Source organism: Lepisosteus platostomus, chromosome 7, assembly GCF_059453375.1.
Source record: "Lepisosteus platostomus isolate fLepPlt1 chromosome 7, fLepPlt1.hap1, whole genome shotgun sequence".
Classification (NCBI taxonomy): Eukaryota; Metazoa; Chordata; class Actinopteri; order Semionotiformes; family Lepisosteidae; genus Lepisosteus; species Lepisosteus platostomus.
In genome coordinates, this window is record NC_142617.1 from 39,527,224 (window position 1) to 39,548,868 (window position 21,645).

The following is a 21,645-nucleotide window of genomic DNA, read 5'->3' on the forward strand; positions in this document are numbered from 1 at the left end:
AATCCTCACTTCAATAAAGTATAATAGAGACAAGAAAAACTATTTTACGCCTGGTATGATGTCCCTATCCTTGAATGCCCACTCTATTAAGGTGGTGGAACAGTACTGATTCTTCATACACAACAGTCTATTACTCGAAATATATTTAGTTCATTTGGAGAAATGCAGATTGTCAGAAGAAAACTTATTTACATTATTTCCCCTGTTTAAAACCCAACAGCCAAACTTTGTGGCCAAGATATTAAAATTGTCCATGCCCTTAAAAAAAGGGTGCAACAAAATTTGAGGTTATGAATTTTATTAACAAAAATATTCCAGGTATTTTAACAAATGACAAAGGAATACTCTTCATAGTTATGCATTTCATAAACAAAAGAGGTGCTTATCTGGTAAGACTATCAGAACGTTGAAGGCTGTGTTTTTCATATTGGATTGTGAGAGTGCTCCATTGTTCTAACAGACATGAACTTAAAACATCAAAATTCTGCAAGTGACTGCAATTCTGACCATTGACTAAATTTGAAAAAAATGTATTTCCCAAAGACAGCTTACCACTCTGACAGGATATAAGTATGAGCTTCGTACTGAAAACCAAACAACCACACTCAGATCTCTGCTAGGATGTTTAAAAATGAGACAGGAAAAACAGTGTTTAACTGAAAAATCAAGCAGGTCACGGTGAACACTTTTTAGCTTTCATGCAGCTGCAACTTGGCAACAAAAAATGATTTTGCCACACCCAACTAGGTAGTTGAATACCAACTAGGTATTCAACATACAAACTTTTATTGAAGTGCTGTAATTTAAGAAATACTTTGATGCTGTCAGTGTTACCCACCCCCAGGAACAGGAACACAATGCAGGGAGAGTGTGACCTTCACTGAAATCATTGGTTAGAGAAAATAAGTTTTATCACAGTGCTTTGTTTGTATTTAAATGACACTGGCTCTTAAAAGTCAATGAAGAAGGTTGTAAAGGAATAAGCAGAAGGGAGCACAATGGGTAAATAGAGCTGCATGAAACTATTACTCTGTAAGTCAGTACATGTTTTTTGAAAAGGTATTTAATGATCTTGACTGATGTACCTAATCCCTAAGTTGAATTTTGATGCTCAAAATCACCCCATTTGAAATCTCATTAGTGTACCAATAGTTTTCATACAGTTCTGTTTGTTTGATAATCTGAAAAACACACTGTGCCTGGTATAAATTCAAATTAGCAGTCTGAATTACAAAAATGCACCCTGGGACCAGTGTTTTCTGTTCAAGCTGGGATCCACAACTACATCTAGGAATCACATCACCTTTGCTCACGATGACATCATGTTGCCACTTTTGCTTAGTAAACACACTTTCTAGGTCAGTACTCGATCACTGGTGATCCCTGCCAAACCTGCAGGGCTGTTGCACAGCAGGACCAGGACTCCAGACCCATTTTTCGCAGAGGAGTCTTAATTGCCCAGGATGCTCGTTAACCGTTTTGATGTGAACATGAGCGACGTGCCCAGCGCCATCCTCTGCTCCCTTAGGAAGAGGCTCTGGAGTGAGGGTACGTAGGCCTGGGCCTACGGATGGGTGGGGGCGACCGCATCTGCCGTTGGGGGCGTCTCTTCCTGGCCCACTGAGTGGTGCAGGACCTGGTGGTCCCAGCCGGCCGTGGTGAGGGTGGAGGAGCCGGCAGGAGCCCAGGACACACCCCGCACGAAGTCCTGGTGCCGTCTGTCCCTGAAACTGAAGCAGAGGCACGGCCGGCAATGTCATGCGCCAGCAGACACAAGAACCTGCTGTGTCTGAGCCTGCCGGGAGCTCCACACTCCACCCAGCCTTCTCAGATGTCAAATCTCAAGCGAAACCTCATGTGAAAAAGCACAATAGTGACCTCTAGTGGTTCAGGAAAATGCATGCAAACTTATAGGGTGCTCCCTTTCGTGTGTGCGGTTTTTCCCCAACACGCATGTTTCAATTGGCTAGCAAAACTCGTAGGCGCCCCACATGTCTCCTGAAAATGATTCTCAGCTTTATTTGTGGGGAATGGCCAACAGCTTTTTTGGTTTCTATTAAGTTAAGCAAAAGCTACCTTTTCAAAAAGGCATGCTCAACCCCCCAGATTATCCTCTAGTGTATTTCCAATTTGGGAGCTGAAGGAAAAGCAACTAAGAGCTCACAATTATGTCTTCTGAAATAAAAAAGCATGAACAATGGAGTGTCAAAAAACATCTAACATCACGGCGCAGCTTTCTCCTACTTACATTTCTGAATAATTGGAGTCCACTGCTGCGACTGAACAGTCATCACTGATTGAGGCCAGGAAGGGGGAACTGTGAAACAGACAAGGAGGCAGTTCAGGACCATGGTGCTTCCAGCAAAGCCAAAGACTGCGCTTAAACTCTCGTTTAAAAGGTTTACACTGAAGAGGCGTGGCGCAGCCAAGTAAGGGACAGACCGAGAGCTCCGGGGCTCATCGGGATTCATCAACAGAAAACTAATTCTGCGAGTACGGCTGATCCGATTGCTCACTTGAAAACAACCACTTCAACTGAGTAATTGAATCAGTAATTGAAACAGATCAGTTAACAAGAGTTCTGCAGCCCACAGTGACTGGAGCTGCTCTGCACCACAAGCGATCGCTGATCGACTACAGAGGTAAAATACTGGATCTTCCAATTCACCTCTTCACCAGAGCCAGTCTCTTAATCAGGTCCTTTGATTCTTAAATCCATGAAAATAATGCAGCAGAGGAGCAGCCATCTGGTGTTAAAACATCCACTTTGTTGTTTAGAGTTGTGATTATCTGGTGGACAGCAGGAGAACGGCCCTGAAACCTCAGCTCGTGTGGACAGTGTTCCTGCGCCACAGCTGGATGTTCACCTGTGCGAGGAGAAGGCCAGGCCGGTGACCCTCCGGGCGTGGGTGTCCATCTTCTTTACGCTCTCACTGGCTTGGAGCTCCCTCACAAACACTTTGCCCAGGTCGTCTCCTGAGGGCAGGAGAAACACCCAGTGAGCTCCCGAGAGGAACAAATCAAGCCACCACATGCAGCTGCTAGTTTCGCTGACGGAGGTGGGAAGGGGTTTCGGTTAACTCGCCAATACACCTTGTAAGTAGACCAAACTTTCAGATGGGCATCTCCAAAAACCAGCTGAACCAGCCTAATTTGCAGCCACGGGGGGAAGCACTTACTCAGCATGCTTCTATAGTAATGCGCAGCTAATCAACTCCAATTAACACTTCCAATTAAAAAATAACTTCCCACATGAGAATTCATGACAAATGGAGTTGCACATTATACAAATACAGTGGCTGTTAACACCCTGAACTTGGTGTGCAGATAAGAAAAAATATTTTTCTTATGAAAAAGAATTCATGTTTATGTTGAGGCATCGTTTACATATTGTAAACAGTTACACTGACAGGCTGGAGGTACCAAACCTTTTTAATCTTGAACAGAGAAGACTAAGATGGGACCTGATGAGAATTCGAAATCCTCAAAGACACCGATAAAATCAATTCAATGGACGTCCTCAGATTCAATAATAAAATGCAACTCAGAGGAGATGCATGGAATGCGAATGGAATGAAATGAAGCACATTTAAAACCAAAAACACGAGGCACTGATTGCATTTTTACAGTTTTTTCAGCGCATTTAAACTGTATTGTAGTATTACTAGTGTGCACACCTGCATTGTGTATCTGCAGCCTAGGTACGGTGCCCTGAATGAATGTGTCAGCTAATGTCAGAGCCCTGACGATAAACTTGCTTTATTAAGGACACGGTGAGCAGTGACAGTCGGACATCTGCTCGAGTCAGGCTCCTTACCGTAGGCAAACATATTGCTTCGCTGAGGGTGCCAGGCTAAAGAGGTAGGGCAGCATTGAGTTTCTGCAGAGGACAGAAATAAAATAAAATTAAAGAAAGCCTTTACTCTTAGAACAAGGAGCTTCAGGGCATGCAGTTCTTACAGTACAAAAAATATAATGTGTCCACAGGTTAACTCCACTGTAAGATAACAAAATAGTTCAACGGCCTGTGCATTACAGTTTTCAATTTACACCTATTGCAAACTGTGATGATTACCTCTATTCAGGGTGCAGAGCACAATGCCTACAGTATAGCCTCTTCCATATTCCTTACAAATATTAATTCCTCACATCACAGTATTCCTACTAGAGAACTGAGCTCAGTATTACTCACAGCAGCTAGTGTATAAGCAGTATCCACTGTTAGAGCAATGTATGCAAGAAGAGCTTTTGATCGGTAGCTTTTTTTGTTGTATGAAATTAACTGTACGTACGACAGATCTGATGAATTCCCCCCCCTGTTCAAACTACGGATGTTGTAACACCAAAGCCAGCAGCTCACCAATGCGAGAGGCAGGTTTTGGCTTCCTCCTGTCCCATAGCAGCAGCCGGCCATCCTGCAAGAGAAGGCAAAATCGCACCCTCTGAGATCCCTGTCAAGCTGCACAGAGATTCAAACACCAGGACGTCTGCAGATCAAACAAGCCTGACAAGTCTTCCGGATACAACTCTGGAAGTCTGTGCTGAACATGTTAAAAACATGTTGTTCTCAAGGCTTCAGAAATTAATCAAACACATCAGTCTCCCACCCATCAGTACTGTCGGTTTCACCAATTTAGGGGAATTTTGATTGATGGATTTGTCTTTGTAGCCGTGTTGAAAAAAGCGTGCAGAATCCACACAGCAGTCATCACACAACAAAGGCTCCTGGAAGTAATTCTTTTGGCAGATTTAAGCTCTCACTCAGTTTTTCTTGCCTTCTACTCGTAGCGTGAGGCAGCAAATTATGTACACAGTTGACTTCTTACAGTATTTGTGTGGGAATTACATAATGCTGCTGAGCATTTCGGTCGATCCCCAAAATGAAATGCTTCAGGGGATCCATGAAGGTTACTTTAAACTCTCTCAAACCTAAGTCAAACTTAGGGTATACACACTGTGCCAAAGCAGATCTTTAAGGCACAATTAAGATAAGATCACTTTGTTAGCCCTATACAATTTCTTGCATTAGGAATTTGTCTTTTCGCATACCCCAACTTGCTCTCCGTGAGACACACAGACACACAGAAAGAGAAGAGAAGCCTTGGAGCAGTTGGGGTTAAGGGCCTTGCTTAGGGGCCCAATGTCGGCCGCGGGATTTAAACCGGCAACCTTCCAGCCACAAGCACAGCTCCTTAGCCACAGAGCCACCGCTCCACCCCAAGAATTCCTGAGTACTGATGAGCCTGATACTCACCACCTAGCAGACGTAACTGGGTGCCGTTCAAGGACTTACAAAGGCTAGTCGGATAAGAGATGGGTGCTTGTTTTAGGAAAGTAACATGGGCCCATGTGCACTGCCTCTCTTGAAGGCACTAAAGTTGACTAGTTGCTGCCTCACATGTCTGTCCTAGTGCAATGCACACAACAGAACATAAAAAAGTACTTGACTGGGCATCCAAAGTTCTCTGACCAACAGTCTCTTACCTGCCCGCAGGAAAGAAACAGCGCCTCTTCACTGGGGCTACAGGATACGCAGGTGACTGAGCTAGAATGAGCTGGAGAGAGAGTTGATGAATACTGAAGCACTGGTATTATAAAGATAATAATTCATGATTTCTTGCATTTGCATAGAGATGTTCCTCATAAAGGATCCCTAGCTTTAATATATATAAGGGAACCCCCTCCTTCACTGCTGAAATGCAGCACTCAGCTGGATGACAGAGAAGCCCTTGATCACCAGCAGCCCCACTGCACATGACAGGTGGAGAAGTGGGAAATCACTCAGCCAATTGATTTAAGAAAGGTCAGACTGTGCAAGTCAAGAGTGGAATTTAGCTAGGAAACAGAGGTTAAAACCCCTACTCTTACAAGCAGTGCCATGAGATTTTCATGGGAACCTTAATGAGCAAGCAGTAAGAAACTCTTGTTGAACATCTCATCCAAAGCCATACTGGGGAACAGATTTCGAAATTCTGGTTCAGAGGGATCAAGACCACCACTTAACTGCAGTAACCTGGTTTTCATTCCCAGGACTGACCAGGCCTGGCCTTGCTTAGCTTCAGGATCAGACTACAAGGTGCAAATTCTGGCAATGTATTAAAACCTTCTGCTGTAATTCATATAAAAAGATGTATCTGACGTGTTTTTGATATAAGCTAAATTAAAAATCACACAAACATTCTGGATCATTGCACCTCAAAGACAATTACGGCACTGATCAGGAAAGGCATAAAGTAACGCTTACATTGCATTGCACTTAACAACAGGGAGCTAAAATCTCTCTTTAATGTATTGCTAGATCCCAAATCCACTCACCATTATAGGAGTTGACCACAGTTTCCTGGGCAAGATCCCAGACTTTGATCCTGAAAGGAAAAGTATAAGGACAGAATGCCAAACTTTAAACATTTTAAGAAACCGATACCACAAGTATAATTGCAGTCAGGCCTCACAAAAGATGGCTTGCCAGATGGTGTTCTGCTACTCTGTACTTTCAACACAAAAAAAGACCATCTGCAAAAGACCATATGAAAAGTCTATAACAATAGGCGACTCCAAACCTGTTGATGTTCAAGCAATATAACATGAAGGTATAATCACATATTCAAGCCTAGCCCTTTAATTCAATGTTTAAAAAATAATATTTCACTAATCTTCATCATCTCAAGCACTTACCAAAGTGCTCAAACATTTCAAAAGTTATTAACACATTACACTGAATTGAAACATCCAGATACCTCAAAATACATGACACGCCTAATTTCAATCAAGTCATCGTAACCAATGAGTATTCATATTATTAAAGGGTACAGTCTCATAAATACAACCACCTTAATCTTATTACAAAATTCCTATTAATAATCAGTAATAACGACCTACAATTTTAAATTGGCATAATTATAGAATAGCTATTGAGTCGGCTAACGTTTGAAAACTTGAGGCTAATTAGGTTTCAAAGGACATACACAATTAATGTCCACATTCCCTTTGTAAACCACCAGGTTTTAAAGTAGGCCATTAAATCATGGATTTTTGAAGACCTGGGACAATCTAACTGTGATCACTTAATCAGGTGATCTTTTAAATGGAGCAATTTAGAGATCACTGGAGACCAAATTCTGCCCCGAAGTCTCTTACCTGAAAAACCTACTTGCTTACCCGATCTACACATCAGATCTTAACTGATCTTCCTGGTGTTCCTGACCTACAAAACTAACTAAAATGGGTTTCTCCAGGACCAGGGTTGGAGATGCCTGCCATAGTCAGTCATATTAACACTGTAATCTCACCGAACATCAGAGTCCGAACAGAACATTGACATTTTCCAACCTAATTATTTTTGGTGGTTATATATACAAACACAATGAGTACTTGCATTCTGTGTATCCCGGAATACAACAGAATGTGTGTGGAAGGGATCAGGAGACAAACAGGAGGTCACATCCACTGTCCTAATATGGATGTCAACACTGCAAGTAAAAAAATCTGATTTACAGAGGTCTATTTCAAAGTTTTACTCTTTTAGCAATTCCTACATTTCCATTTTTCTGCCACAACGCAGCACAATGGTCCTGCTCGATGGATTAAGGCCCAGCACAGGGCAGCAGGCACGAGCTCCTGGCTTTCAGAGAGCAGGCAGTGAAGAGCACACTGACCAGCAGTCCATGCTGCCACTGACCGCCTGTGTCCCCTGGGCCAGTGGGCTGACGGTAGTGACGATGTCGTCGTGGTGGTGGTGGCAGAACTTGCTGACGATCAGGGACTCGTCCTCAGCCAACTCCCACAGCTCCACCGCGCCTGGGACAACAGACAGGCAGACATGGCTCTCCACACACTCACAGCAGCACAGCAGTCGCCCCAGACACTTCAGTCATAGCAGGGATAGCTAGTTCCCTCTCTCTCTCTCGTCACAGAAGCCCAGTTGGGTTCCCACTCCCTTACCAGAACATTAAGAGGACAATCTAGAACTATAACAAAACCTCAACCAGCCACTCACTGAATCATCAGCGCTCTCCTCGATAGAAATGACAGAACGAATCGCTTTTATGCTTCACTATCAGAACTGGCTTCAAGCTTCAGAGAGTAGGAAGATAATTTACAAGGGGGTGAAATTCTCCACTATATGGGGAATGAGATGCACCATCACTACTATATGGGGAATGAGAAGTAACAATGTAGCAGTTGCATTTTCAATTGCCATTTTCCTGCAAACCAACACTTCTTCAATTACCCCCTAGCGTTCACCCTGTACCTTCCTAACACTTAAGGCTGTTGCACCCAACAGCTTCACCCAATGAAGCCAATAACATGGTATTTAAATATCAAATATATTATAACATACAAACAGATTTTCTCTTTGCTGGTTTAAAAGTAATACATTGCTTCAAGCCACCCTCCCATACACTCAGAGCACGACAAAGGCTGATCTCCAGTGCTGAGCCCAGCTGGCCCTGGTTACTGCTCTGCCACTCCAACCAGAACAATGAGGAAACTCACCGGAGTCCGAGCCCACGAGGATACTCCGCTCGGACACCCACTTCGCGTCCGCCACGCCGGCCTCGGTCTGCACCCCGGCGCTGCAGTGCCCCTCTTTCGGAGCCAGCTGGGGGTCCTTGAACACCCAGATGGAGCCCAGCCAGCAGCGCCCCATCAGGCTGGAGGCACTGAGCAGCAGGGAGCCATCTGGAGGAGAGAGAAAAACAAACGCCACAGCGTTCAGGGCAGAGGTACTCCAGGGAGAACTATCAGCCAGCTACTGTGGGAAAATGGGTCACTGCTCAACAAGGAAGAGCACACCAGCAGAAACTACGAGAAAGAGCATTTAAAATAGAGAAAGGGAGGCAATTCTTTAAGGCCAGCCACACAGCCGTGGTTTATTTCAAGAAATGGCTGGAAAAGACCCTCAGATTGATCGGGTTTCAGCAGCCAAAAGCCTACATTTTCCAAATGAGTGTAACCTCTCTTATGTAGACGTACCAGGGAAAGGTTTAGTTCTGAGAAAGTACTGACGTCTACCTGCCTTGAGGCAATATCTCCTAATGGAAGCCACACTCCTTTACTAATAGAACAATTACGTTTTTAATTGATGTTTTATACCCAGATGCATCTGCCTAAGCACGTACTGAATTAAGGACAGGAAAGCCCTATCAATCCACTCCTCTGCCCGTAATCCCTTTCAGAGCACCCCTGTCTCCTCACTGTCCCGTTCTCAGCTGCCTGTAGCCTGCTGCCCTCTGTCCCTATCCCGTCACCTAGATATGCAACACCCCACAGTCCCCTCTTCTTCCCCCGGCACCCTGGGGGAGGAAACACCTAGCAAACAAAATGAGGTCTTTTTGTCTCAAAAAGAAGAAAAAGAAAGCCCTCCCCATCAACAGCTGACACGTTCCAAAATACAGGCTCTTCCCGATTGCACTTATATCTGCGGTTATGCCAAGCTAGGCAGCGAATTTCTGTACCGGGCACTCGGAACGTACAAAAGTACAAGAACCACGCTCGTTTTCACACTACGCTGGCCGACACGACGGGACAGCTCTCCGGACCGCCGGGCGGGCCTGCGCAAACACAGCAGTCACGCTGTATGGCTTCTACCGCCGCCGACTCCCCGGGTTTGTGGTCTCGCAGAGCTTAAAGAAAGATCGTGGACTCGGAAGTGCATTCCGAGATAACCTGCGGCTCATGTCAGATAGTAAGAGACATTCTGAACGGCGGCATAAACGTTCAGACACACGGCAGTTACTCGGTAATGTACAACAGGTTGCTACTACGAGAACTTTGATGTCACTATGTTTCCTGTGCTCCTTCAATGCACAGTTGAACGGGTAGCGTGGCTTTCATTAAAAATAAAACATACAGCCACAAATGGCATACGAAAACAGAGTGTCAGGTAAAACGTTATTTTGACCGGTTCACCGATACAATTAAAGACCCGAGATCAAACAGGCCACATGCACGCCATGTATAACCCACAGACGACACGCCAATTAAACACGTAATTAATGATTTACCTGCTCTGTACTGGACTGAGTCCAGATGTTTTTCCATGCAAGCCGGGGCATTGGGAGGTATTTTCCAGCGATTTTCCTTGATCATAGCTGTAGTATTCATTCACACGCGGCTGCTGCTGCTTAGATCAATTAACACCAACGAACTGGATTTCCGTTCTTTACTCTCCTCGATTGCTCCTGGCTCCGGATTTTAGGTTCCACATACAACAAGGCGCCAAGCCCGATTTCCGAATCCACCTCCAGCAACCCTCTCCACTCCAGTCCTCCCTGCCGAAAAGGTGTCAACTTTACCCTGCTGACACGCTCACTCTCCTCTTTTTTCCCCCGATCCAGACCCGCGAATGAATGAGCCAGAACTGCCAAGGTCCATCCACCACGTGCTTCCGCTTCCAGGTCCCCCCTCTGCACCAGCCCTGCCTCCGCTGGCCTCGCTCTCGCGCGAGTACCGGTTGCTTGGTTACCATTTGATTTGCCGCCCCTTTCCGCATATAATCATCACGAAGTGCAGACAGAGTACTGCAGAGCTAACGTCGACCCTCTACAGGGTCTTATACGAATAAAACATGTCACGATTTTGATTTTTATTCCTAAAAACGATTAACTTGAATACTTATTATTTAAAAATGTTTATCCAAGAGTTTAGTTTCATGTATATTCCAAAGAATTACTGATCAAGAAAGCGCAACAGCGCCTGTACTTCCTAAGACGGTTGAAGAAGGCTAAGATATGTCCCCAGATCCTCACTAACTTTTACAGATGCACTACAGAAAGCACACTGACAGGCTGCATCAAAGTGTGGTATGGCAACTGCAGTGCTGCTGACCGCAAAGCCCTACAGCGGGTGGTGAAAACTGCCCAGTCCATCACTGGGGTTACCCTCCCATCTATCCAGGACAATTATGTCAGACGGTGCTTAAGGAAAGCTCTAAGCATAATCAAAGACCCCACACACCCCAGCTACAGACTTTATGATCTGCTACCATCTGGAAAACGGTACCAGAGCATTCGGACCCGGACTACCAGACTCAGAGACAGTTTTTACCCCCGCACTATCAAACTGTTAAATTCCCAGCCTCTCTCACTCTCACTCTCACCTCACCTCTCACCTATGATCTGAACCTCACAGTGCCTTCTTCCTTTCTTTCTTACCAAAAACCCAAACACACATTGAAAATCTACCTCTACCATACATGTCAAAAGCTCACTCCCCATAATTTCTATCCCTTTATTTTATTCTGTTAATGCATATTTTTGCACATAATCTGTTACCTTTTTGTTGTTTTGCACATTGCCTGTTGTTGTTTTTTTGCACATCGTCTGTTGTTGTTTTTTGCACACTGCCTGTTGTCTCTGTCTTTCTTTTGCTACACAATTGTATTGTTGTTGTTGTTGTTGTTTTTTTCTCTTTGTACTACTTATGTCTGAGAGCTAGCTAAATAGCATTTCGTTATACCATATACCATGCTCATGTACAGTGAAAGATACATCATTTTTAAACACATTAGTAAATATTTTACCAAATTAATATTCATGTTATACACTTAATCGGTAATTCAGGAGTTAAGTGCTATGTTCGCAGTGTGCATGAGTATAATGGACCATGTGGCGATATTTGTAACAATTATTTATCATTCTCAACTGTGTACTTTTACGTAACAATTTTGACAGTAATCGACCATGTGATAGACGAATCAATCTCGTTATGACAAGAATAACAGCTTCCCGTGCAGCCAGGCCTTTGAGCGATAAACAGTGGCATCCACCTGCTTTCGAAGTACGAAAAAACAAGTAACGTTCGGCGAATAGGCAGTTTTTCATCTGGTTATTGCATTTTAAACAATATGTTTAGCTTTTCAGATTTTTGAAGTTCCAAATAAAAGATTCATTATCAAATTACAGGGGCTAGGTATGCAACCACTTGGATTGAGAACTGATCAGTGAATATAAGACAGCAGAGATCATTGGGGGGGGGGGTGTAATTAATGGAGTACCTGAGGGATCTGTACTTGGATTACTGCGGTTCCTAATTTGTATCAAGATTCTGGTATAGTCAGTGAACTATTGAAGTGTGAACATGATAAAAAAAAAACAGGAGAATTAACAAATACTGTAGAAGGACTTTTCTTAATGTAATTTAAGCCTGGGTTAACACTGGGCAGATAATGTTATTGTAGACAAGTGCAGAGTATTGTATGCCGGTTGCAAAAACGTAAATTATAGATACAAAATAGGAAACACTGAGCTTGAAAAGACATACAAAACTGCTTTAAGTATTTATGTTGACACATCATTTACACCTCTTAGGCAAAGAGAGGAAACACAAACACGGAATATGTAGTTAAAAGCAATTTAAATCAACGGATATTATGGTACATTTGTATCATACACTAATAAGACCTAATTTAGAATATTATGTACTGATCTGGTCACCGCATTGCAAAGAGATAGTGACAGAGACAGTGCCATGTTTTTTGTTGCTGCAGTCTTTTGAATAAGACGTTAAACCAGGGTCCTGACTATGTGATGTCAATAGAGATCCCATGACACTGTCTGTAAAAGTAGAGCTTTTAACCCTTAATTTAAATTAACCCCAGTGCCCTGACTATATTCCACTATGGGCTGAATGATCTGGTCACAATTAAGTTCCTCCTTAGTTCAATTTCTTAATCAGTGTCTTATGTCTCTGTCTGATCTGTTGTGCAGTGGGGTTTGCTGGTACAAAATGGCTGTTACCCATCAGCCTAGTGGGTGGGTACTGTACTTATGTGTTAGCGTTTTTTGTAACTCAGGAAATGGTTTTAGTAAATGAGAATTAAATTAGAAAAAATGTCCATCCAGTTCCAGTCAGCCCATTTTTGAAGCTGATTGGTTCTACAGTGAGTTGGGCAACAAAACCATCCATCCATTTTCTAACTGCTTCTTCCAATTCAGCATTATGGGGCAGTCGGAGCCTAACCTGGCAAGCAGTGGGCAAAAGGTGGGGTACACCTTGGATGGGAGGCCAGTTCATCACAGAGCACACACAGACACACACACACATACTCACTTGCACCAGGGCGATTTTCTCAGAAGCGAATTAACCTACCAGTGTGTCTTTGGACTGTGTAAAGAAACTGGAGCACCTGGAGGAAACTGTATTGAACACAGAGATAACATACAAAACTTGAAACAGACATCACCTCAGGAGCAGGAGTAATGCTAAAAGCTGTGCCACAGTGCCATATGACAAGAAATTTGTCAACAAGCTGTAATCTTAGTGACCAAAGCCACGTAGTATTCCTGGTATCCACAAGAGAGCACCAAAGAACTGTTAATTTATCCTAACCCTCCCACCTTTGAAGCAGGCTTTCGACCTGAGTACATGTCAAGAGCTAGGGAAAAAAATGATATAACAAACACTTGAGGAACACGACGTGCAACTCAGAACTCCACTATGAAATGCAAATGAACCTGTATTTACTGGTGATGTATGAGTTGGGTTGCAATAGGTCACAGAGCTGCATTTTTATTCCTTTATTTGAAGAAGCAAATGTAATTCTACAAATCTGCATACTCAAGGTCACTGTGGAGTATTTTGAATTAAACAACACAAAGCTGGGACTGTTCAGTTTCCATGCCACGGCTAGCTGTCACAAGCTCACCCCTGAAAGTCTGTTGGTAATCCATTGCATTATTTTAATTGGAATAAGCTTCCTGTGTGCTGAGATAGACAGACAGATTTGGTGTGACCCGCTGTTCACTGCTCTGTGATCAGCAGGCATTCGATTTTGCAGTTGATGTTGTCCATTTCCTTTGTGCAAATCTGGAGCTGACCTGTGTATAACCCTCAAAAAGAGTGCTTCTCAGGACAACAGGCGATGGTCAGTGAGAGGACAACGGGTCTCATTTTCAAGGCCTTTGACTTATACATGAACCAGCTGCTGTAGACAGCAGAAATAAACATAGTGTTGGCCTGTTTTCTTCTTAAAGAAATCTCTTTCTGGATTCTGTGTACTCTATTCCCAGTAACATAGCTGGTCTAATTATTTAATTAACTGCCTAATTGGAATACTACCAATCAGGCCCTGAGGTGTTCAATAGGTAATTGTGCATTTAATGAAGGTTTCGAGTAATTGACTGTAAAAGACCTTACAAATACCCTATACATGTGTGATATAATTCATTAAGAAAATAATTAGGTTAATTGTTTAATAGAATATTTAGGTTGGAAGAAAATTCTGAATACTCAGGCTAGAGGTATTTTACTATGGCATCTGAATACTATGCTATTCCAAGTCTTTGCTCCAGCTTATCCTTAATTAATTAGTGATCTGCGTCACTGGGATTAGATAAGCAATTAAGGATCAGTTCAGTGTGTACCTACCATCCAGGGCTTACAAAACTACTTTTGAAGAGTTCAGTTGCACTGCTTTTCCCTGCTTTGTCTCTCTGATGGTGACTAGAAACAGTGCTATGTTTACACTGTTAGGAGGCTCTGCTGGATCATTTAAGTCTGATCCATTTTTTAAAGACCCTGCATATCATTCCTAACATTTATTTTCTTTCATTTAAAATAAACATGATGGATTTTCTGCTTAAAATCTCTTTTCGAATATCCCCAGTCGTTTCTTATGTAAAAGTGGGATGTGGATTGTGGAGGTAGGACATTCTGCTGGGACACTATTGTCCAAGTCCTTTAAAAGTGATTTTCTTTCTCGCTGCTGCTGTAGTTCTGAATCTCTCCCCACTGTTTGTGCTCAACCCTATAGCTGGACTCAACCACTGTGGAGATGACACTTGGTAAGAATGTTTTAATTCAGAATATGTAATCCTTGCTGTACTTATACACATGTTCTATAATACTGTTGACTTAATAATGAACAGTTCATTTATTTCCATCAGATTATTAACCTTTCTTGGGTGATCTATAATGTATTAACACTTTAATATACTGTATGTTAGGGCACTGTACCATTATAGTAAATTGTTGATATGAAGGTCTAAGCCACAGACAGTAAATAATACAATTATAATTGCATCAGTAATGTGCGCTTAACATGATAAGCCAGAAAAAGTCTTCCTTCCAGCTGCCAGTGAAGCTACACATACACACTCTTCAATAAACCTCATTTAAGCTTATGCAATGCTGTTTATCTAGTTGCTGGCTGCTTTCCACTGCCCTGTTGTCGAGTGGGTTGCTCTGCTGTGAGCAGAAAAGGGAGGCAAGGGGAACTGTTTTGTTGTAGACTGCTCAACAACAAAGTACTTAACAAGTTTTCGACTTCAGGGAGGCACATGACACAGAGTAAGATAGTGCTTCTCAAAGCAAGGTCAAGGCATCATTGAACAATGTTATAAGGTGATAATTACCATCTCTATATGAATCGTATATTTTGAAATATCCTCTGATTGTGGACTAGATCTTCCCTGCAGTGAAGGAGAGGTAACGCATGTATTAGATGGTGCACATTACTTGAGGGATAAGAGACTAGGGAATTGTTATAGTTACTTAGAGCAGAGCAAAATGTTGGTAGCATTGTAGTTGGGTAAATTACCTCCTAGTATTGTATAATATACATATTATATTGAGAATGTCAATTTTCTTTGCCAGTTCTAGGCAGTTTTTGGCTGCATGGAGTTCTTTTCCTAGCCTGAGAGTCCATAAGAAGTGAGACTGTGAGGGGGTGGAGTGATGATGCACCACTTCAACAGTTTTCAGCATGCAGTGCAATGTGTCCATGTTGCATAATTAAGGTTCCAACAAGAAAACGCCTTTTTGCCCATCTTACTTGTTTTGGTTGCTAATAGTTAATTGATCAAAGGATCTCATCCAACCATTTCTGAAAGGAAGCCAGGATATTGGCTTCAACGGCATGGCTCCTCAGCTTGTTCCGCGCTCCCACAGCTCTCTGTGTAAAGTAGAGACTTTTGTTTTCAGTCTTAAATGCACTTCCTCTTTGTTTGCATTTGTGACCTCCAGTTGCTATGCAAGGGGAACAAGGCTTTGAGTGGTCTGTATAGGAGCAGTCTGTTATAGAGTGTGAAGCAAATCCCAAGGCCACAGCACTGACCGCTCTGTACCAGAGTCTTGTGGGTTAACTCTTTCACAAAGCAGCTGGAAATCAGAGCTTACTGTATGTTTCAGGTGCTGGTCCCTCACTGAGTTCATGTCTGCCTGAGTTCATGTCTGCATCTGCCTGATTTGCCGGATGTAGAGATGATGCTGGCAGCAGCACCGGTTCTTGTCTGAAACCCCACTATCACCAGTCCAGACCCCCATCCGTGCTGAATTGTTCTGAAATTCTGACCAGAATAACATTCACACAGTTCATTTTGTCTTACTTCTGTCCACTCATAAAGCTCTCTCCCTCTGCGGTTTAGCTCAGTTTGTTCCACACTAGAACTTTTCTTTCTATTCCAGAGGAAAATGAATGCAAAGTGGGTGGCACACTGGCACAGTGGTTAGCATTGCTGCCTCACAGCGCTGGGGTCCTGGATTCAATTCCTGGGGTGCTATCTGAGTGTCAGGATAATTGGGTTCTGGGAAAAATTTTACCCTGGTGTTTGTGTCTGTGTGTCTGGCCTGCAATGGACTGGCATCCCATCTGGGATGTATCCTGCTTTGAGACCATTGCTTATCGTTAAGGGCTCCAGCTTTTCCACAACACTGAATTGGAAAAAAAGATGGATGGATACAAAATGGATGGATGAACACAAAGTAAAACTGTCATTCTCCCTTCAATGTTGTATGACTTAATAAGTAGTTGGGTATTAATCATTTTAAGAATATGTTGATTGTCGTTTATATAGCGCCTTTCATCCCACAGGGATCCCAAAATGCTTTACGTGTGGGAGAGGACCACCACCATGTTGCAATAGACCCTTATTCCACCACGACAGTCCTGCCCCCACCTGGATATTGCACGGTAACCATGCAAACAGTAGGTGGCAGATCATGTGGAGAAATTAGAAATTCTCAATAATAATACCATGGTCATGCCCTTTCAAACTGCATTTAAATTAGTTCTGCAACAGAAGCGACCTACACTGTAATATGTTTAACCACAGGAGCAGGACTTTGGACTCTCCTGGATTACAGCTTATTAATGCCTAATGTGATGTTTATTACAGTACTAATCAGGTGGAGAGAGTATCTGCAATCTTTAACTTCACACATTTTTGTAAGTCCCCTAATCCAATGAGAAAAATGTACACTGTGTTATCTCCAGCCTGTTTAACTTGGTCTTTATCAGGTTCAGGAGGAATGGCAACACATTGTTTTCATAACTTTATTACTGCTGTTGAGTCTGTACTACACATCAACATCTTTCCACTGATTTCTAATTATTTACTTTTCTTTGTTTAAAAAAAACTCATGAAGCCTGACTCTGACCCTTGGACTTCCGGTTCCAATTCAGCCCAGCCTGTCTACACTTTGGCCACAACAAATACTTTTATTCACAATCTGAAGAGGTTTCACAGAACAGGAGACTCTTCATACTGTGCTTTGAGCTGGTTGCACTTTTAACACCGCAACATTCTAAAGGATGATTAATACGTCTAGTGCAGAGATCAGAACACAAACTGATATTGGCTGTTCCACGATTCTACACCAATAGGCTTAACTTGAGGAAATCTAAATCAGGAACATATAAAAATAAGACAAATGATTCCTCCTACGCTGGTGATATTGCTGGAGGAAATAGCAGTAACCTAATTCTAACAACGCAGCTAGTATTTCCTGACAGCTAGGCATGCTTGTTCCTGAAATTGAGCAAGAACGTTTATGCCGTTATTGTAGCAATAATCATGTGTCTGATGACGCTTTCCGAAACACCACAGAAAGTCTATCAGTATGACGAACATTTGTATTTCAGCAACTGAACAGGAATTTTTCTGTTTTTTTGGAATGAAATGTTAGATTACTTATTATTATGTCTAAAATTACAGAAGAGTGTACGTGGATACAGGTCTTTTAAGTCCAGCTTACATATACTGCAAAGATGAACCTTTAACGTATATTCTTTAAGCAAAGATGGTTTGATCTGACCATCACTTCATTTAATGGTTTAAGCCTGACATATTTAAAAACAAGTAAAGGTTTATTCCAAACTGAAAAGAGAACTTGTTCCTTTGCAGCCCACTCATGCTGATGCAGTTACCTACAGTACCTGAATATTCAAAAACAAGAAGTGTTTGTCTTTAATCAAACCAGAAACAGACTGAATCAGTTATATTGGGTACAAAAAGAGTGTCGTCGAAATACCTTTGTACCTCACATCAGCATTTTGCCTATTATACTTATAATTAATTCACCTTGGCTTCTATTGGCACTTGCAGAATGAGATTACGCTGTTTTTTTGTTGTGCTGACTGTTTTAACTTTGTTGCAATAGATCTACAACCTTATGGGAGCTGTGTTTTGTTTACTGCATCTGAAATATCCGGAAAGCTGGTGAAAGTTTTCATTCAACATCCCTGCTGGATTGAGACTCTGAAACAGTTTCTCCACAGAAGCTGTAACGGATCCCTGATCGGATGCCAGCGAAGAAAAAAGACTATTTTTGTATCAACTTGCTGATTGTTGATGATGCTACTATTGGATGAGCTAGAATTCCTCCAGTGGGAGTTTTTGTTTTTCCTCAGGTGGAAGTAGGCAGAAGGTTTTCCAGACCCAGAATAAGGCAAAAGGTTAGACAAGCACAAAACAGCTCCAGTATTAGAAGCCCTTCTTTTACTGTGTATGGGGGTAACTCTGGCTGGTGGGGTGAGAGTCTCCCAGCTGTGACTCTTTCAAAGAAAACATCCCTCCATAGATAGGGTGGGGGGACTAATAACACTATACAGCAAAGCCTGCACCATCAATAATACTACTTCCAAAAGATCCAGCTTTAAGTCACTCTCTCCATGTCTGTCACTCTCACTGTCTGTTTCTGCTGGAGGCTTTTACAAACCTCTTCATTTATTCAGCTACATTTTGATGCACGTGCTGCAAGGGTTCCCAGTCCTGGACAGGCTGTGTGTCTACAGGTTGTCTGTCCAGCTGGGCTTGTTACAACATGAATCAGCTTGTTATGGGCTCAATTGGACCAGTTATCTTCTTATTCCAGCTTTTCAGGTCCTGCTGTTTTAAATAGACATAGAAAATCTGTGACACATTGGCCCTCCAGAACCAGGACAGGACACTCCCGATCTTTCGGATTTTAATATGTGATACACCAAGCCATATCTGATTTTTCAAATGAGATCTAAGTGATGTTTTCAAATATCTAGAAGGAAGATCAGGCAAGAGGCAGTTCCAGGATTCTACATCAATGTAATCTACATAAAGAAATAAAAACTTGAGGCATGAAAGGTCATCTCAAGTGATCCAAAGCACATGCGTGTATGTCTAGTCCTATGCCAATGTCAGGTAGCCACTCCACATCCTCCAAGAAGCTGATGAAGAGGGATGCCCAGCTTCCGTCTTCCTTGGGACCACAGAGGGAATGAGCCCCAGATCCTAGCAATAGTAGCTCCATGCTTAATCCATCTGAAACTCTCAACCCACAAGCACATGTTTGAGGCTTCTTGGCATTATTTAATTTATAGAAAAGAGACAAGCTACAGGTGCACTGTAACACACGGATGCGCTATGCATCGTGTTTGCCTAGTTCTGCCACATGCTTTCATGCCTATTTTTGATTCTGAATCTGCCACAGTGTTACTTTAAATAACTCAGTAATTAGAATGCCACAGCCTGTCCTTGACACCTCCTTTGCACCCTGTTGCTGTTTTTCTCAGTTAAATGTGCACGTCCAGCCATTCACATTCAGTGTCCCTGAGAGGCAGCCTGTCTTCCAACCTGGGGTGTAATTGATTAATAATATATTGGTTACTGATGGTAACAGATTAATGGTGTAGCTCCTATGGCGACTCCCACAAGGCCTGACCAGTAATAAAGCACTTACACAAAAAGCACAGGTTGAGCTCTATGGCCCAGAAATGACTGATTCAAATCACATCACTGGCTGCCCATGACTTCTTCAGACAGTACAGAGCAATTGTCAAACTGTTGTCAGGAGAAGGTTGGGCAATAGAAGGTCATGGCCTTCATTACTTTCAGCAAAAGAGTGATCATCCTGAATTATTGGTGCCTGCAGCCTTCCATAAATAACAGGCCCTCAATATTCCTGTGTAGTACAAAAGCTATACTTAAAAAACACAAAGAGTTAAGTTTTAAAGACCTGAGTATTCCAAACTGGGTAGAAATATTATAAAGAATTAATGCTTCAAAGTTTTTAATGGCATTTAGAATGAAAGTTCGGGAGGGATGACAGCAGCCAAGTTTAATTTGTGAGGTTTCCTCAGTGACTTTTACTTTTCCTGCAGTCTTCCAAAACATTTAGAACTATTGGTCCATTGTAAATATTTTAAAAGATACAGAAGCAAAAATATCAAATATACTAACCACAATTTTCAAAATAATGATACAAAGCTCAGCTTTGAGCACAGGTCTAATCATGCAAATTCTGATTTGCACTTTTCTGAGAAGAGATTTTCGGAGCTTCGTTCTGGAGCTTTAAGGTTGCTGGCAAACCCAGACTGAGCAGCTGTCAAATTCCTCAATGTCTGTGAGTCAGCTAATAGCAGCCTGGGCACGATTCCTGTCATCTTCCAAACAAGGGGGCTCAGGCTGACCAAACGTTGGCAAAGTGACCTCCAAATCAGTTTTAGACAAGATGTTACTGTGACTAAAAAAGAGGCCCTGCTTCAAAAGATGTCTAAACAAATCATGGTGACCGTGATTTTCTACCAGACCTGTTACAAAAACATTGCCACAATGAAATTCGTCTACCTTTTATATATCATAGTCAAATGTAGATAAGAGTTTAAGTTGTCTGTCAAAAAGCACTAATGTGGTTAGGCATGCTGTTTGGTAAGACTGACTGATCTAACAGCTGAGTCTCAGTGACCCCAGGCATGAGGACAAATCTTTTTTCAAGACAATCAGAAGGTCAGACTCAGGGTTTTGCAGCAGGCTGTCCAGTGCCCTGAAAATGAAATACAAAAAGCGGGTAAAAAGAGGATACAATTCTGAAACAGACCACATGGGTGGGGGAGCTGTGCTTGGAAGCTCATTCTTTCAACAATTTCTTCATAAAACCGTGACAAATGACATAACAATGACATATCAAATTAAATGGCACATTATATCAAAATAAATCATGAACATCACAAAACAATGACATCACAAACTGTTGGAGGCAGGAACATTTTAGCAGCTATAATCTTCAGCAGCATTCAGATCGCAGTGGTGTGCAAAATCAAGTAGTGCCAGTACTTTGAGTCTGGTTGAAAAACCAAGGGGTATAAGTGGGGGCAGCAGGATTTAAGAGGTGGAGTTTAGGAGTCTTATGGCTGTGGAGTAGAAGCTTTCTTTGAACCTAGAGTTTCAGGCTTTTATACTCCTAAATCTTCTACCAGAAGGAAGGAGAGAAAAGTGCATGCCCAGGGTGGGTTTGATCCTTGATTATATTATTTGTCGCTCTGAGGCAGCGGGTGGTGTAGCTAGTGTGGATGAAGGGGAGTTCTGTACCAGGGATCACCTGGGCTGTCTGCGTCACCCTTTGTAGTTTAAGAAAACTGTATGGCCATTGAATGAACTTAACGACAAGGGC

At 42.4% G+C, this 21,645-nt stretch overlaps 1 protein-coding gene across 1 annotated transcript; it reads right to left on the reverse strand.

Annotated features, from left to right (window-relative positions):
• Positions 1-281: 281 nt before the first annotated feature.
• Positions 282-10,419, reverse strand: wdr77 (WD repeat domain 77). Its single transcript, XM_088640223.1, has 10 exons — positions 10,008-10,419; positions 8,497-8,682; positions 7,656-7,797; positions 6,316-6,365; positions 5,485-5,555; positions 4,361-4,415; positions 3,818-3,880; positions 2,868-2,976; positions 2,249-2,317; positions 282-1,730 (listed from the first exon to the last, which is right to left on the reverse strand). Exons 1-10 carry the CDS (start codon positions 10,105-10,107, stop codon positions 1,565-1,567), a joined length of 1,011 nt encoding a protein of 336 aa, XP_088496349.1. The 5' UTR covers positions 10,108-10,419; the 3' UTR covers positions 282-1,564.
• Between the last annotated feature and the right edge of the window lie 11,226 nt (positions 10,420-21,645).

Coding starts and splice junctions, on each gene's coding strand:
- wdr77 (XM_088640223.1), bottom strand. CDS start 10,107: ATGAATACTACAGCTATGATCAAGGAAAATCGCTGGAAAATACCTCCC. Junction 8,683..10,007: donor CTCAGTCCAGTACAGAGCAG/GTAAATCATTAA, acceptor TCTCTCCTCCAG/ATGGCTCCCTGCTGCTCAGT. Junction 3,881..4,360: donor AAAACCTGCCTCTCGCATTG/GTGAGCTGCTGG, acceptor TGTCCTCTGCAG/AAACTCAATGCTGCCCTACC.